Raw genomic sequence first — 15,702 nt, forward strand, 5'->3', positions numbered from 1 at the left:
GCTCCCCTCAGCAGTGTATTTCAGTCAGTCTGTTTTGTTCCCCACTCTGTTTCTGGTGAATCTTCTTACCCCTGTACCTCTGGCCTACACCCCGGTTCTTGTGTGCATAAGTAAATAAATCTTTAAAATGAACCAAAGCCTTCAAGTGCTTCTGCGGTGGCCCACACAGTGGCCAGCTCTAGTTGGCAAGCTGCAGTTGGCCAACTCCAGTTCATCACACTGTTTAACCAGCACAGTGCTGCTTTCCAGGTCAAAGGTCATTGGAAGCAATTAGAAAGTAGGAGAGGGACTGCTTTAAATGCGATCAGTCAAAAGGACTATGAAATTACAAGAAAAGACAGCTGTGCAAAGCAGACAAGAATCCAAGATGGCCAACAGCCCGGAAGCAGGGAGCTCCGCTGAAGCCAGAGAGGCCCGTGGCGCACACATCTCCAAGGCTCTGCTGTGGCGTTTCTAATGAGATACACCATCAACATGAGTTTAGATTTTACTTTAAGTTTTAGGATTCAGGAAAGAAAGAATACTTGTCAGAGTATTTCTATTAAAACTAGCTTAATAAGGGCCCTCCCTGGTGGCGCAGAGGGTTAAAGCACAGCACTAAGAAGCTAAAGCCACTTCCGCATGAGTTCGATCCCCGCCTGCCCCGGAGGTGACCACATGGCGTGGCAGACCTCTCCTGACCCGCCCGCTGCTCCCCTCAGCAGTGTACTTCGTGGATCTGCCTGTTCTGCACCCCACTCTGTCTCTGGTGAATCCTCTCACCCTCTGCATATCTGACCTGTACCCCAGTTCTGTACTAATAAATAAACCTTTAAAAAAAAAAAAACTAGCTTAATAAAAGTTGTGGTTGGGGTCTCCCTGGGGTTAAGTCTCAGTACTGTGAAGCTCTCCACAGCCACTGCAGACAGGTCCCATCCCCAGCCAGGAAGCTGACCCAAGGGTGCAGCAGACCTCTCCAGTCTCGCCCGCTGCTCCTCTCAACTGCATTTCAGTGGATCCACCTGTTCTGCTCACCACTCTGTCTCTGGTGAATACTCTCAACCCTCCCCCCACACACCTCTGGCCTGTACCCCAGTTCTTCTATGCATAAACAATCTTTAAAAAAATAATAGTGTGTCCTTCCCAAGGCACACACTCAGAGGTGGGAGTGAATACCAAGGACTTGAGTGTGGAGGTTCCCCTGGCCCACTTCCCTGTAACTCAGGCTTCCAATGATGCTAAGGGATCAGCACTCAATATCCCCAACACACAGCTGAAACACAGGCTCATTCTCGAACTGTATACTCTCTTATGCCATTCGAGGTTTTTTTCCCATGTATAAACCACCTTTAAAAAAAAAAATTGTTGATATTCTTAACTCCAAGTGTCTCCTCTTACCCTGGCCACATTCAAACAGATGACACCTGTCATCCCTGCTTTCCATCCTTAAATGTTTTGTTTTATCACGGAAAGGCCCAACACCTTCCAGAGGCAGGCCATCGGTGAGGGGAAAGCCACCGTCAGCTCTCCGGAAACGGTCAACAGTCTCAGAGCTAGCGGCCTTGGTTAAGTGCAGTTCTGAATCTTTAACAAAGTCCTCTGATTTCCTTGAGTGTCTCTTCTTTTTCTTCTTCTTTTTTTTGTGTCTGTGGAGGTCAGCATCAGAGTACGCTACTGAAATGTCTGAATCCTGCTGATGCCTGCAGAAGAATAAGCCAGAGCTCAAATCACGAAAACAAAACCACCTCAAAGAGAACTGGTCCCTGGCATTTATACCCACTACAGCAAACACACATGTACCACAGGTAAGATCTGCATCTAATTAAGAACATGTCATTTGTTTTCACTGCATTGAGTTTTACAGTCCAGGGTCATAAATTCACTAATTTCAACCCCACCCCACTGCCTTTAGCTTTGCTCAGGAGCTAGAGTAGGAAGGATTTTGCTAACTCTTCCTGAAACTAGGAACTAAAGGGAAATTTTTTTTTGCCAGATTCTCAGGCACCTGAGTTGGAAGGAGGCTGATGACTCATTTTTCCCTCAAGTCACCACAGTCTGTTTACCTCTGCCTTTTGATAATCTTTACCCAGAGTTTCACTCCCAAGGAATGCAGCTAACATGTGTATTCACTCTGTTCATGGCCATCCATGTCAGCATAGATAAGTCATTTCAAGATGATCGCTGACAAGTGTAGATTTTTAAGAACACAAAGATGAGCTTCCCACTTAGATTTCAAATTGAGACATAGAGACAAAAACAAAAAGAAAAGCTCAGGCAGCAAATGGTACCCTCAGAAGGCCACTCTGCGTAGGCTGTCAAGTGTCAAAAGGACAGTGGCCTTACATTTTTTGCCCACTTGATAGTCATGGAAATCGAGGAAAATATTAATAGTCAAGAAAATATAAGCACCTCCGATGAACAAGAATATTAACACCAATTGCGACATTATAGACCCCTGAGTTTGCATCTGCGGAGTCTCACAGACTCATTCCCAGAAGCTTCACAGCAGGGCCTGGAGTGGCAATATCACTGGAAATGTTAGGCACAGTATGGTCCTGTGCAGTAAGACACAGCTTAGAAGCAGAGCTGTTTGGAAATCTGTAAAAAATGTGAGAACTCAAATGAAAAGTACAAATTAAACATAGAAACATGACAGGCCTTCACACATGGCCAAACCGGGTCAGAGAAAAGGAACCGGGGAGACCAGCAAGCAGCCCTCCCAGCAGAGGGGCGCAGCCCACAGCCTCACCTGGAATCTCGAGCTCGGTGTTTGTCTTTGGATTTCTTTTTCTTCTTTGACTTTTTGTGCTTCTTCACTTTCGGCTCTTCTAAGGGGCCCTTTTGTAAGCTTCTCCAGATTTTCTTTTCTACATGACTGCCATTATTTTCTATACTGTCGTATCTCCGTTTTCGTGACTTCACACCTTCAGGTTCGTGAATGCGATCAGAGAGGTCGCAGTTGTCTCCAGCTACAAGTACATTTTTCTCACGGGAGTACTTGTCTGGGTAGGGAGGGGCATGAGGCAGGCCTGCCCGGGGGCTGCTGAAGTGGTGCCGCTCCTTCTCCTTAGCGACCACCTCGTATGTCTTTCTGCTTTTGTAGTAGTCCTTGTACGGCCGGTTGTTGTACTGAGCTGCTTTGTCAAACTCTCGGTCGCCGTGGAAAGACTTCCACTCCCGCACCTCCCTGGCCGTGTATGGTGCGTACCTGTCGTGGTAATACCTGCATTTGTCCCATCTCATTTTATCTGGGTAGTATTTCTCCCGGCCCCAGAAGTGTTCACTTTCCACGTGGTGGTATCTGCTCCACTCCTGGTCTGAACCGCATCGATTTCGGGAGTGGGAGTGGTGGTGGCTGGACCTGCCCAGGGAGCGGCGCTCGCCAGGGCTGGCCCTCTCCCCATGGCAGGGGTGGTGCTGGCCCCCGTTGCAGTGCTCCACCCTGTAGCGGTCCTGCCTGGCCCGCTCTCTGATGTAGGGGTGCCGCTTTTTGTGATAATGGTCCTCTGTTTTGCTCCGACTTTCCCTCGCGCGCTCTCCACTGGAGGAACGGTCTCTTCGGTTACGATAATGTCCGCGATCCACTTTTCTAAGGACACTGATCTTTTCCTTAACTGGAGAATGATCCTGAACCTTTTGTCCTACCTTATTTTCTTCACATCTCTCCCCATTACTTTGTTCTGGGCCCCCTTCTGAATGGTTTTCTGTAACACTATCTAGTTGAGGCGCAGGCAGCTCCTCTGTGGACACGCCTGTGCTTTGCGAAGGGCCCTCTGTGTCTGTGCATTTGTCTCGACTGATGTAAACTGAGAGTTCGTGATCACAGTCTCCCGTTGAATGTGCTGAGGGAGCTGGGCTCAACCTCCCTGCTGTTTCCACTGATGCCAAGAAGTCCTGCGGACTCCCCGTTAATGTCCCTTTCACATCCTCGGAGGGCTTGCTCTGGTCATTTGTCAAATTCCCGGGATCACATAGTTTAGAAAGTGGATCATCCCCAGCAGTGTTCTTGTCCATATTACAAGGACTGTTGATACTAGGCAAAGACTCATCAGGTTTTGCTGAAATGTTTTCAGAGACTTCTTCTTTGGTAGATTTACTGCTGGGGTCGGAGGGCAGCAAAGTCTTCTTTCCTTTGCTGCTGAGACTTGTCTCCAGTTTCTCATGAGACTCGGGAGTGGGGCTGCCAGCCTCCAGTTCTGCATCAGGCTCCCCTGTAGGATTTTCCTCTGTTCCCGTTGTACTGCAGCGCCCACCAAAACAAAGAAATAAATCAGTCACTAGTTTGGTTGCTTTGTGAGTTTTTATCATTATCTTTCAAACACTTGAAAACGTTTGCTAAATATTTTCTCCCTTTACTATAGCTGGTTGAAACACAATAATGGGCTTACTGCTTTCTGGGAACTTTAAATTTTTTCTTCTTCCCATTAAATAAAAATACAAAATTTTATATATATTAAGCTTACCTGCTGTTCTAGTTTTCACCAACACTAATTCTGCAGTTCTAGGCTCCTTCTGTTTTTAGATATACTTCTAATTTTTAATAACTAAGTCTAAACAATCAAAAAATACAAATAATATCAGGGGCCCTCACTGGTCTTTCAGGTCCCTTTTTTTTTATTTTTCCTGGAGTCCCAGAGGTAGATGAGCTACCTCAAAATAGAGCCAACAGTTCCCTGAATTACTTACAAATTGAGGAATCATGACACTTTAGAAAAACTTTCTGTAGCAAATAAACTCTGCCCTGGATTGCTGTAGTGTTTTTGACATATTCTGAAAGTTACTGAAAGCTGCCAGAGGACAATAGAAACCCCACAGAGCCCCCTTCTTGCTAGCAGAGAAAATTTTAGGGAGAATACATGAAGTAAAAGCCAAGACGGGCCCTCCCGGGTGGCGCAGCGGGTTAAAACACAGCACTAAGGAGCTTAAGCCACTTCCACATGAGTTCGATTCCCGCCTGCCCCGGAGGTGACCACATGGCGTGGCAGACCTCTCCTGACCCGCCCGCTGCTCCCCTCAGCAGTGTACTTCGTCGATCTGCCTGTTCTGCTCCCTGCTCTGTCTCTGGTGAAGCCTCTCACCTTCCGCATCTCTGGCCTGTACCCCAGTTCTGTATGAATAAATAAATCTTAAAAAAAAAAAAAAGCCAAGACGATACTTAGAGTGTGGTAGTGAGATTAACAACTTAACATGTAAAGCAGTGACAACACACGCATGACTTTGTTAACGAAACTGTCTATAACCCTCATGAACACTAGACTAGCCTCAACTAGCAAAGAGACAAAAGGAATGTCATTATGCAGTGACTGAGGAGCCAAGCTACTGCTTCTTTAAGGTAAATGGAGAATGAGTCTTCTCTGCTTGCAGCCCTTACTCCCCCTTAATAGCTAAGGCTTCCCAACAGCAGTCCTCAATGAGGACACCTACCTGCCAGGAGCCATTCAATGGGGAACCCCACTAGCACTAGTGGGCATGGGACAAGGCAGAGTCTCACATAGTGAGCGGTTGTCCTGTTCTACATCCCAACATTCACATAGCTGAAAATCTCAGTTATATTCTCTTTGGCTGTTTTTATAGATGCTCGACTTTCCAAGACTACAACTATTATGTATATCTAGAGATAATAAAAATTTCACCAGAAGTCGTCCACCATCAGAACATTACCTTTCTGTGTGGTACTGAGCTCTAGACATAAGGCCACTGGGCAGAAAGTCACACAACAGTCCCCATCACAGTGTGCCTGTGCACAGCTGCAGCACTCAGCTGTGACTGTGCCTTGTGGGGGCACCCTCTCCTGGGCATTTACGTAGACGTACCAACACAACACAGGGTCCTTTAATTCTGGCCCCATTATCTTATAGCTAGGTCAATACATTCACTTTTAAAAGGTAAATGTGAAGGCATATTATCTCATCTATGAATTTCAGGATTCTGGAAGGGGCATGATGAAGTATTTGTCACTTGGTAAATCTTAGACCCCCTGCCCTATATAACCTTAATAGTTCTTTGTATATTTTTGTCACAAAATGGTTGTTATATGAGACAATGTTATGTGTCAGATCCAAAGTATGCTAATCACACACCTAGCCAGAGAAGAGACTATGCAAAAGAAAAGACAGCTTAAGGATATCAAATTGGCATGGATTATCAGCCCAAGAAACTTTTTCTGTACTTTTATAAAAGGCAAATTAACAAATTCTAGATTATTATTCAAGGCATTTCAGGATTCAAAAAGGTTCACTGAAAGGTTGCTAGAGAATTAAAATAGTGACACATCCACACTGGGTGTGGCTCTGCCCTACTAGGGCATTCCTACCAGGTGGGATTCCTACAGGTGACTTCATCTCCTCTTAGTTTATCCCTATTTTACCTTTTGTCGTCTGTTGAGCATTTTGCTTTGTTGTTAAGTTTAAAGGTCTCTAAGATTTTGTCTTCTGGGAGAGGTGGCAAAGGAGCAGGCATCAACTACAATTGAAAAACAAATACATTTCAATTCTAGTCACCACGTGGTGCTGCATAAGTCCTGTCACAAACTGAAAGGTAGCAAAGCCACTCCCCACCCCCACTCTCTCACACACACATGCTCACCTTTCCTGGCAAACCATTTGCCTTAGAAAAGGGATTTTCTGAGTGTAGAGCAGGCTGGATGTGGCAGCTGGCACCATCGAACGGCAGACCGTTTTCCTGCAGGTCACTGTCTGTACTATTAGCACCATTTAGAGTCACAGGTTCTCGAAACTCGTGCTGAGAGGCCTCTTCACCTTCAGCACCCTGAGCAGAGGAGCGCCTGCTCTCCGTCGTACCCAGCCCATTCTCCCTGCTGAGGCCCTTTGCCTCTTCATCAGACTCTTCAGATGACTCGGCACCATAAGGGACCAGGACGCTAGAGTTCAGCTTAGACTTGCCATTCACCACCGGCTTGGAACAGGACTCACTCAGGGGAATTTGCTTTGTTGCTTTGCTAGAAACTGACGCCATGGATGTGCTCGAGGTAGACTGCGTTGCAGAGGAATTGGTAATGGTAGAAGAGGGAACAGGCTTGTTGGGGTTCTCCAAAGAATTGCTATGAAGGTTAGGCTGCGACTGACCTTGGCGAACAGGTAACTTGTTGTGAATACTGATGGTGATTTTTTGTTTCTTAGGATGTTCTGGAATAACTGAGGACCTATTAACTGACCAGTTCTGAACAGAGGTGGAAGCATTAACAGGACCAGCCCTGTTGACACTAGAATTCCCATTAGGACTAGAGATGGAACTGCTCGGTGTTTCTTTTAATGGTCCGGTTCCATTTAAGTGAGGTGGGTTCTGGAAGTAAGAAGACCACAGCTGGGTGAGAGCTCTGGACACAGTTGCAGACACAGAATCACTACTGGCTGTGCACCCTTTTATTTTGGTCATTGTTTTCTTTTTATGAATAACAAGTATCACACCTAGAACACCACTTCCTCCTTTCATCTACTCCTGCCCACCACTCACCTTACCACAAGTCTTAGTTTTCTATGACAAATAGGGACAACCACTCTATTTTGGCCAGATAACAATGGTCAGACCAAATGCTTTCTGTTCCAACCTGCCAGAATAAACAGACCCCCTTGGGCAGGGAGTCATGTATGTTCTCCTTGGTTGGGAGCCCACTGCTGTACACAGAAGGAAACCAGCCAACAGGGAATTAACTGCTGGTCAAGGTGGCAAAGAGATGGGCACACAGGCAGACACAGAAGTACTGCTTAGCACCTCTCACCAAGGCATGCCCCACACCCCCATGGAGTATCTGAACCCCACATATGCAGTTACTTTGCTTCAGATGCCAACTACTGTTAATAGGTTGCAAATTGGTGGTGAGGGGTGAAATCTAGTTCATACATGGGTTCTATCTGGTTTTCACAATATTTCCTTAAATGTTTGAACTAGTGATCTTATCACTGGCAAGTTTCATGTAAATAAAATCAAAAAGTTTTGAACATTTACTAGCAGTCACCTCTCAACACAGAGCACTTGCCCTCCAGCTGACCAGTGCCCTCCTGTTACACTTAAACATAGCCCAACTCAAGGCTGCTACCGCCCCAGCTCCCAAAGACAATTTGTGACTCTTCTTCAATCCAAAACACTATCAAAAGTTCATAAAAAATATATAGCATATAACTAGACAATTTGTTTGCTGACTCAAAACATATTAAAATTAAACTGAGAGACTGATAAAACATGACAATGCAGTGACAGGGATGAGTCCAAGACGCAGACAGGCGTCCATAATCTCCACACGAGTCTAGGGAAAGCCAGATCTCCACTCTCAGAACACGTGGCGCTGCACTGACCAGGGTGCACATCATTCTCCCTGAGAGGCTGTCAGGGATGTGATCAGATCCATCAGGGTGGCAGATGCAAAGCACCACACTCCCGAAGGGCCTATGAGGGTATGAGGTATTCTTTGTGTAAAAGAGTCACTTTCCTAGAATCCAGCATTTAATCAAAAATCCTCAAATATTTATGGGAATGAAAGTCCAATATGGGAGCTAAAATCTCTAGCATTTAAATAAATTTATACTCAGACTTTCTTCCTGATCATTATATTCATCATCTGAGATTTTCTGTATACTTGAAAGATATTACAGTAAATGGCTTAAATAAATATTCAGTTGTAAAAAGGCCATGGTAACTACCGTAATGTTAACTAATCAGACTTGGTCTTAATCAGGATGATACATTCTTAAAAGTTAACATAAAAGTCATAGTCTCCCTGTGGAATGTTACCTTTATCATGTGAGAAGGAAGCTGTGGTCCAATAAACCCTGATGTGGCCTGTTTGTTGTTGACAACTCGCTGACTGATTACTGGTCGGGGAGAAGATTGGCCAGGGCTGTGGGTGGAATGAGTAAGTTCACCTCCATTTTTCACATCGTGGGACCTGAGAACAGAAAGTGGTAATACTTAGCGAGTCTCCTTAGAAGAGAGTCATTTATTCAATAGCAAGTTGACCCCTCAGGTGACAGACTGACGAGCTGTCCTGTACAGAGCTGGACACTGGATCTCCTTTAGGTCTGGGTGTGTCAGGTACTCAGATTGGAGACAACAAGAGTAATTAGGCCAAAGGGATTTTTAACTGTATTCACAGAATGCCACTCTCTGCAAGCTATTTTTCTCTTGTGTTTATTGGTATTTTTCTAATTATAAATATGTACTACTTTAGAAAATCTGTGATGTCCAGAAAAGTTAGAAGAAAACAAACAAGCAAACAAAAAAACCCTCATCTCACCCCTTAGAGGCACCTACTCTTGAAATTGGTCAATTATTTTCCCAGATTTAGACTGATACTGATTTCCTCAATATCAGTGTATAAGCTTTCAAACTGCTTCCTCTATGAAGATCTTTCTCATAACCTTTAAAAAACTGGAAAAATTTGAAAACTTGAAAAAAAAATCACTATTAACAGTTGCACAGTATCTCAACATAAGTGTATGTTACAGGTTGCATGTTCATTCTGTTATTTTTGACAATTATAGGATGTTCCTAGTTCTCAGCTACTACAAATGAACACCCTGGGAATACATGAGATTTTTTTTTCAAGGCCACACATTTCTAGAAGTGGAACTAATGAATCAATGTGTATACAGTGACATGAGAGAAATGAGCAGGGGTGTTAGCACAGACTTGGTCAGGAAGGGGACCGGTTGCACTGCTCAGTGGTTGGGAGATACTGGCTATGGCCACACCCAGATACTCAAAGATACTTTCCAGAGGCCTGCAGCTACTGCTTCCACAGCCCCCATTTACATCTGTTTGCTGCCAGCAGCAGAAATCTACCCTCTTTGGCAATCACCTTTATCTTCCTCTGCATGTTTCCTCTGCTGATCCACCAAAAAGAAGCCAAGTCAAACTCAATCTGTACTCGAAAATTATCTTCCTTATTCTAGCAGCATCATTAAGCTGCTGTTTCAATAATCCAATATTAAATATGTTGATGAAAGAAAGGAAATGACATAAGAGAACATCTGAAAAATTGTTTTCCTGACAGTACCTGATATAAAAGAGAACATAAGCTTGTTGACTGAGTACCGATCTAATATCACTGGTCGACACGATGGAGTCATTCATTTGATACCAGAGGCCATTGCTAGCCTGCAAAAGAGAGCCCCATTAGATATTAGATATATTAGATAAATTGGGAACACCAACAAGAGAAATGGGCTTTCACACTTTAACTGCAAAACTCCCACCTTCCCCTCAAGGAATGCCAGGGATATCTTTCAGGGTATTATAAAAAATAAATAAATAGTTGTTAGCAAAATCTGTGTAGCTTACTTTTATGTAGCAGAAGTAATGGCCAGCATGGCAATTAAACCCGGTGTGTACTAGTACTGCATACAAAACATAAATAATTGGTTCCCCATTTGGTTGAGACATGTATGGTCGAATATCAAGATACTCGGGATATTTCACATCCTAAACAGAAATGGAAAGAGGTAAAAGGGACCATCATTTCCGAAGGCACAAACAGTCCACATATTCAGGTGCAGAATATAAAAGGGTGGTTCTAGGGCAGGATAACTTGGAGGAAATCCACTTAACACCATATTCTATGTTGTTCTAGCACAACCTAACATGTTGAACCACATTTCAAAAGACACAACGAACCCCTGGAGCATGCCTGAATCTAAGTATTTGATTCAATCCCACTGTATTCTTTATTTCCTTTGAACAAATAAGGATCCACATTAAGTAAATTCTTCAAATCCATCAGGATTTGGGAGCACAATCCCAATTCCAGACTTCAGTGACCACTTATTTTCTTTCTTTAGTAATTCAGGAATAAAATATTTATTTCTCTTGAAATCAACTTAATTTTCAACCACCTCCCATCTCCAGAAAGTAGGAAGAGGAAAGGAAAATCCAGTGTGCTACCAGACCAGAAAACAAATGAACAAACAAAATAAACTCTGATCAAAGAGTAGCAATTATCTAATAGGAAGTCCTCTTTGGATTTCAAATGACATGTCCACTCATAACCTTCCTGACAATGAAGCCCAAATGCAGTTAAATTACCAATTTTATTATGAGAAAGCCTAACCAGCTAAAAAGACATGTATTCATATACATAAGTATACTATGGGCTCAATAATGCTTTGACATTTTTTTCCACGACCAAGTGCTGGAAGAACTTAGAAAATTAGATAACAAAGTTAGTTAACTACTGAAAGTTAAGTTTAGAAAAGCTTAGCACAAAAGATTATTAATATTATCTACATACCTTAGCAATTTTTCCACCAGTAAAATTTGCAAAACGTTTGAGAGAAAGTGTAAGAACATTAGAGGATCTATGTATAGTGAACCTCTTTGAAGCTGGAACCATCTTTTTACACCTTGAAATAAACAGACATACAGATTTAGGAGGAATGATATGCACTCTTCTGGCATTTTAGTCTATCCCTTTCAGACATTCTAAATTAAGTTTCCAAAGAAAGATACTAGATTAAGAACCTCAATAGTGAAAATATTAAAAATGCAGGGGAAAATGCTTAATTAGCATGAAAGAAAAAAAGGCAGCTAAGACATAGGTCACTGATAATTTGTAAAAGTAGATAAACATACATTTCTCTTAACTCAGAAGAAACTGAAAGACCAATAAATTTTCAGAATGGCATAATTCTGTGAGAACAAAGCCCTATTCAAACACAAATGGAAGAAAAGTGAACATCAGAAATATCCAGGGAGGTAAAAACAAAGAAAAAATTTCCATGGTCTTAGAAAGGAAGTTGTCTTCCACACAAAAAGAATGTTCAGTAATAATAACTACCTGTATTACCTGAGTAGAAAAAGTACACTACTTAAAACAGATGAAACAGTGCTTGTGTAAAATAGGCACTGTTGACTATGAATAATAATCAGAATTAGAATTTCTAGCATATGTAGTACCCCTGCACAACAACTATGAGAGAAATCTTTCAATACTCTGTGAGAAAGTGACCCCCATTTCATTGGAATCCTTTTATAACAGAAGAGTCAACAGAAACGCTGCTGAACAAAGGCGTGCCTTCCCAAGCTGCATCTTCCTATGTGCTGGGACGAATGTTGGCATAAGGCTGACCTCTCCTCTCTCATTAAAGTTCCCAGTAATTAGGCACCATGTCTCCCAAGGGCACTGAGAGGCACACCTCTAAAGAATGTAAACATTTAGATATGTGTGCTGGCCCTTGCAGACTAGAAACAAGTGTCTTCCCAGATGGCATGGGAAGCCAAGGGAATCTAGAGGGGTTATTCAGAGGCATCAAACTTAAGTCGTCACCCCACCATCCCTACCACAGCAAATGGCATCAAGGTTTAAGCCATTATCCATCATACTTGCTACATTTGTAGGAGTTTTCTCCATCAAGCTGTTCCGGCTTCACAAATTGCTCCAATGCCTTGTTCACACTCTGAGCAGCCTGAGAAGAGAATAACATCAACACCACATTACCACCCATTGCCACTTTTAAGAAAAGACTCCAAGGTATAAAAACAAATACAAAATTTTACATAAAATTTTATATTGGTACACACAAAATTATTTCTCCTCCCATTAAAAATATTAAAGTGAGCCAAAACATCTAGAGAGGTGCTTCCTGCAGCATTAAAGTAGCATAAAGCTGGAAACAAACCATTTACCTACCAGCAAGAAATGAAACATGTAAACTGTGGTGCATCCACTAATCAGACTACCACCAAACTTCCAAAGCACGCACACAGAGATCCCATGTACATTCAATGAAAACAGCAGGTATAATTGCACTTTTACAAACTTCTGGACGAGTTTATTACAAACTCTAACAAAAGGTCACTCTGAGAGCAAGGCTCTTTTATATATAGATACATCTATATATATACATATATACATACATATATACATATATATATACATATATACATCTATATATAAAATGTTTCTCATCTTTATAAGTCTATATTACAACTGTAATGAGAAAAACAAAACTCCAACAAAAAATAGGTATTTAGAAAATGCAAGAAGCAAAACAATTACTGAAGAACCACAAAATTTTAATTTGGTTAATATGGGCATAAAAATCGACTTTATTAAGATTTATTAAAAAGTCAAAGGGTAATAAAAAGATTGTTTTCTGTGCCAAATACAAAGCTTAAAAATATCACCTCTAAAAATCTTAAACTATTAAAATTTTCAACTCATATTCTCTAACACGTGTAGCTAGTCTAAATTATAAGTGATCTATAAGTTACATAAATTATGACAGATGTTTAAAATTATCACAAGAATTATCACACTTACCTTTATCTCCAACGTTATATCAAGATATGGATCAAAAGTATCTGAAACGCCCTTGCAATTTAAACATTTAACTGAAATAAAAATAAAAATAAAAATGCAAGGATAAGTATAGTGGAGTCATCATGGGGATCCAACTATTAAAAATGACAAAATATGCCTTCCTGTGGCCTAGGGGTTAAGTTTCAGTGCAATCACCAATAAGCCTGAATATGACCCCTGGCCAGGGGGCTGACCCACATGGCACAGTGGTTGCCCGCTTCTCCCCTCAGCAGTGTGTTTCAGTAAGTCTGCCTGTTCTGCTCCCCACTCTCACTGGTGAGTCCTCTCATGCACCACCACCATTCCCCCAGCACCTCTGCACCTCTGACCTATACATTGGCTATTCTTCTATGCAAAAAAAAAAAAAAAAAAAAAAAAAAAGAAAGAAAGAAAAAATACTATCACAAAATAAAAAATTGAAACAAGGTATATTTTGCTCCTAATGGATCGGGGGGGGGGAATTACTACTATACAATGTAGGGCTGTGTCATAAACTTGGCTCCCCATACACTGTTAGTTGAAATGCAAACTGGTATAAGCTCTTGGAAGGATAATATGGCAGTATCAAAATGTTAAATATGCATACCATTTGATGTGGAAATTCTAACACAAAGAATTTATCCCTCATATACATGGATATAAGAAGAGATACACAAAGATGCAATGATGGTAATAAATCATTTTTAAAATAAGTAAATATCCAAAGACAAGGAACTAAAATAAATGGACTACTGCAACTATGAAAAGACTGTGTTAGACCTATATGTATTAAAAGACATCTAATGACAAGAGGAAAATAAAAGGATAAAGAGGAAAATTAGGAGTATCTCAAATGCTCCTACCTATTCATAAACCAGAAAACTACTGGAACTACTATTCTACAAATGGGACAGAAGCACATTTCCCATTATGATACTTCCCTACCATTTGCTTTATTTTTTTATTTATTTCAATTCCATTTTTGCATAGAACTGGGCTGTCGGCCAGCAGTGTGGAGGGGGTGAGGAGATTCACCAGACACAGAGTGGAGCCGAACAGGCAGACTGACTGAAATACTAGAGGCGTAATGCTAAGAGGCAGGCGAGACAGGAGAGGTCTGCTGCATCCTGTAGGTCACCTCCCTGGTGAGGAATTTAAGCCCAGGACACCTTGGTGATAGCCCTAAGACTTAAGGCCTAAGACTTAATGGTAGGAGGCCCCCTACCATTGCTTTTTGTTAAACCACATTCATGTCTCAACTTCAATTTCTTTTCCCTCCTCCACTCCCGCTCTCAACTTCATCAACTTTTAAAGTAACGTTTACCTCTTGATCTTAGGTAGCCTCCAAATATCTGACAAACAAGTGTGGTAGCCTGGGTGTGTCTGTCTAATCTGTAAAACAGTCAAACAATGATATGAGAGAAATTCTACAAAAATTATGGATGCTATAGCCAGGTTTCAAAAGTACAGCTATAAAAGAATAAAATTTCAAACATGAAAGTCACTAAATAAAAAGACATCAGTATGTGTGGCAGCCAGAGAATAATCTCACCTGACCAGAACACACTGAGGATTTGAAGAGAGGTAGGACAGTATGAACTATATTAAGAAGGAACATTGAAAGTAAGGCAGGAATTTGGCCCTGAAGCAAGAAAAGGAAAAAGCTAAGCAGGACTGTGACACTAAAAGTGTGGAAGGCAAAGAACAAAGAGTTTTCCTCTGTTCCACAGTCTGTCCTCATCCAGACAATGAAAACCTGCTGGGGTAGTGCTCACAACAATGGGAATGGAACAAGAGATTTACCGGGTATATTTAGGTGACAGTAAGTGCAATAGAACTTGTAATCTGTTTTTCCAATCTTCCTCTTGATCTACATTTATATTTTAAGGGAGAAAGTGCAAGAATTGGAAACTGATCAAGGTGAGGAAGTGCAGGGAACAAACGCTGATTTCAGAGGTTAGTGGTAAGCAGAGAAAAGGTCAGGCACAACTAGAAAGGAAAAATGGTTAGTTTTACATACACAGAGAGATGCTGATATAAGCAGATCCTCTAGTAATTTCTTTCTGTTCAAAGTTGTTTTGCCATAATGTTGGTGAGGGGAAAAAATCCCAGCCGACATTGAACAAAATGACTTCATTCACTTAGCTTCCAAGGACCTAGCTGTGATGTTAAATGAGGACTTACTGCACTCAGAAATTAAGTAACAGTAAGATCAAGATTCATTTTCTGACATCTATAATCAAGCAAATTTAAACTGTTATAGTAAGCATACCTTTTAAAATTCTAATCATTTAAAAATACTGCAAGTCACGAGGACAAGACAGCACAAAGACAAATGGTCAGGCAAACATAAAGCTACGTGCTAACTTAGCAACAGGTAGAATTAAATTCTGGTAAGACAGAAATGCAAAGAGAATAAATGTCAACACTCT

The 15,702-nt window shown here is 41.7% G+C and overlaps 1 protein-coding gene across 1 annotated transcript in view; it reads right to left on the reverse strand.

The window, feature by feature from the left end:
- Positions 1–15,702, reverse strand: part of USP42 (ubiquitin specific peptidase 42) — a 34,225-nt gene that overhangs the window by 3,598 nt on the left and 14,925 nt on the right. The window contains exons 5-15 of the mRNA XM_004691655.2: positions 14,595–14,662; positions 13,253–13,323; positions 12,313–12,395; positions 11,222–11,333; positions 10,276–10,416; positions 9,992–10,092; positions 8,728–8,881; positions 6,565–7,281; positions 6,347–6,441; positions 2,729–4,219; positions 1,378–1,679 (exon numbers count right to left, since the gene is read on the reverse strand). Coding sequence (XP_004691712.2) covers positions 1,378–1,679; positions 2,729–4,219; positions 6,347–6,441; positions 6,565–7,281; positions 8,728–8,881; positions 9,992–10,092; positions 10,276–10,416; positions 11,222–11,333; positions 12,313–12,395; positions 13,253–13,323; positions 14,595–14,662 — 3,335 coding nt within the window. The remainder of the gene's footprint in view (positions 1–1,377; positions 1,680–2,728; positions 4,220–6,346; positions 6,442–6,564; positions 7,282–8,727; positions 8,882–9,991; positions 10,093–10,275; positions 10,417–11,221; positions 11,334–12,312; positions 12,396–13,252; positions 13,324–14,594; positions 14,663–15,702) is intronic.

The sequence above is a fragment of the Condylura cristata genome, unplaced genomic scaffold (genome assembly GCF_000260355.1).
Source record: "Condylura cristata isolate star-nosed mole 26May11 unplaced genomic scaffold, ConCri1.0 scaffold00032, whole genome shotgun sequence".
Classification (NCBI taxonomy): Eukaryota; Metazoa; Chordata; class Mammalia; order Eulipotyphla; family Talpidae; genus Condylura; species Condylura cristata.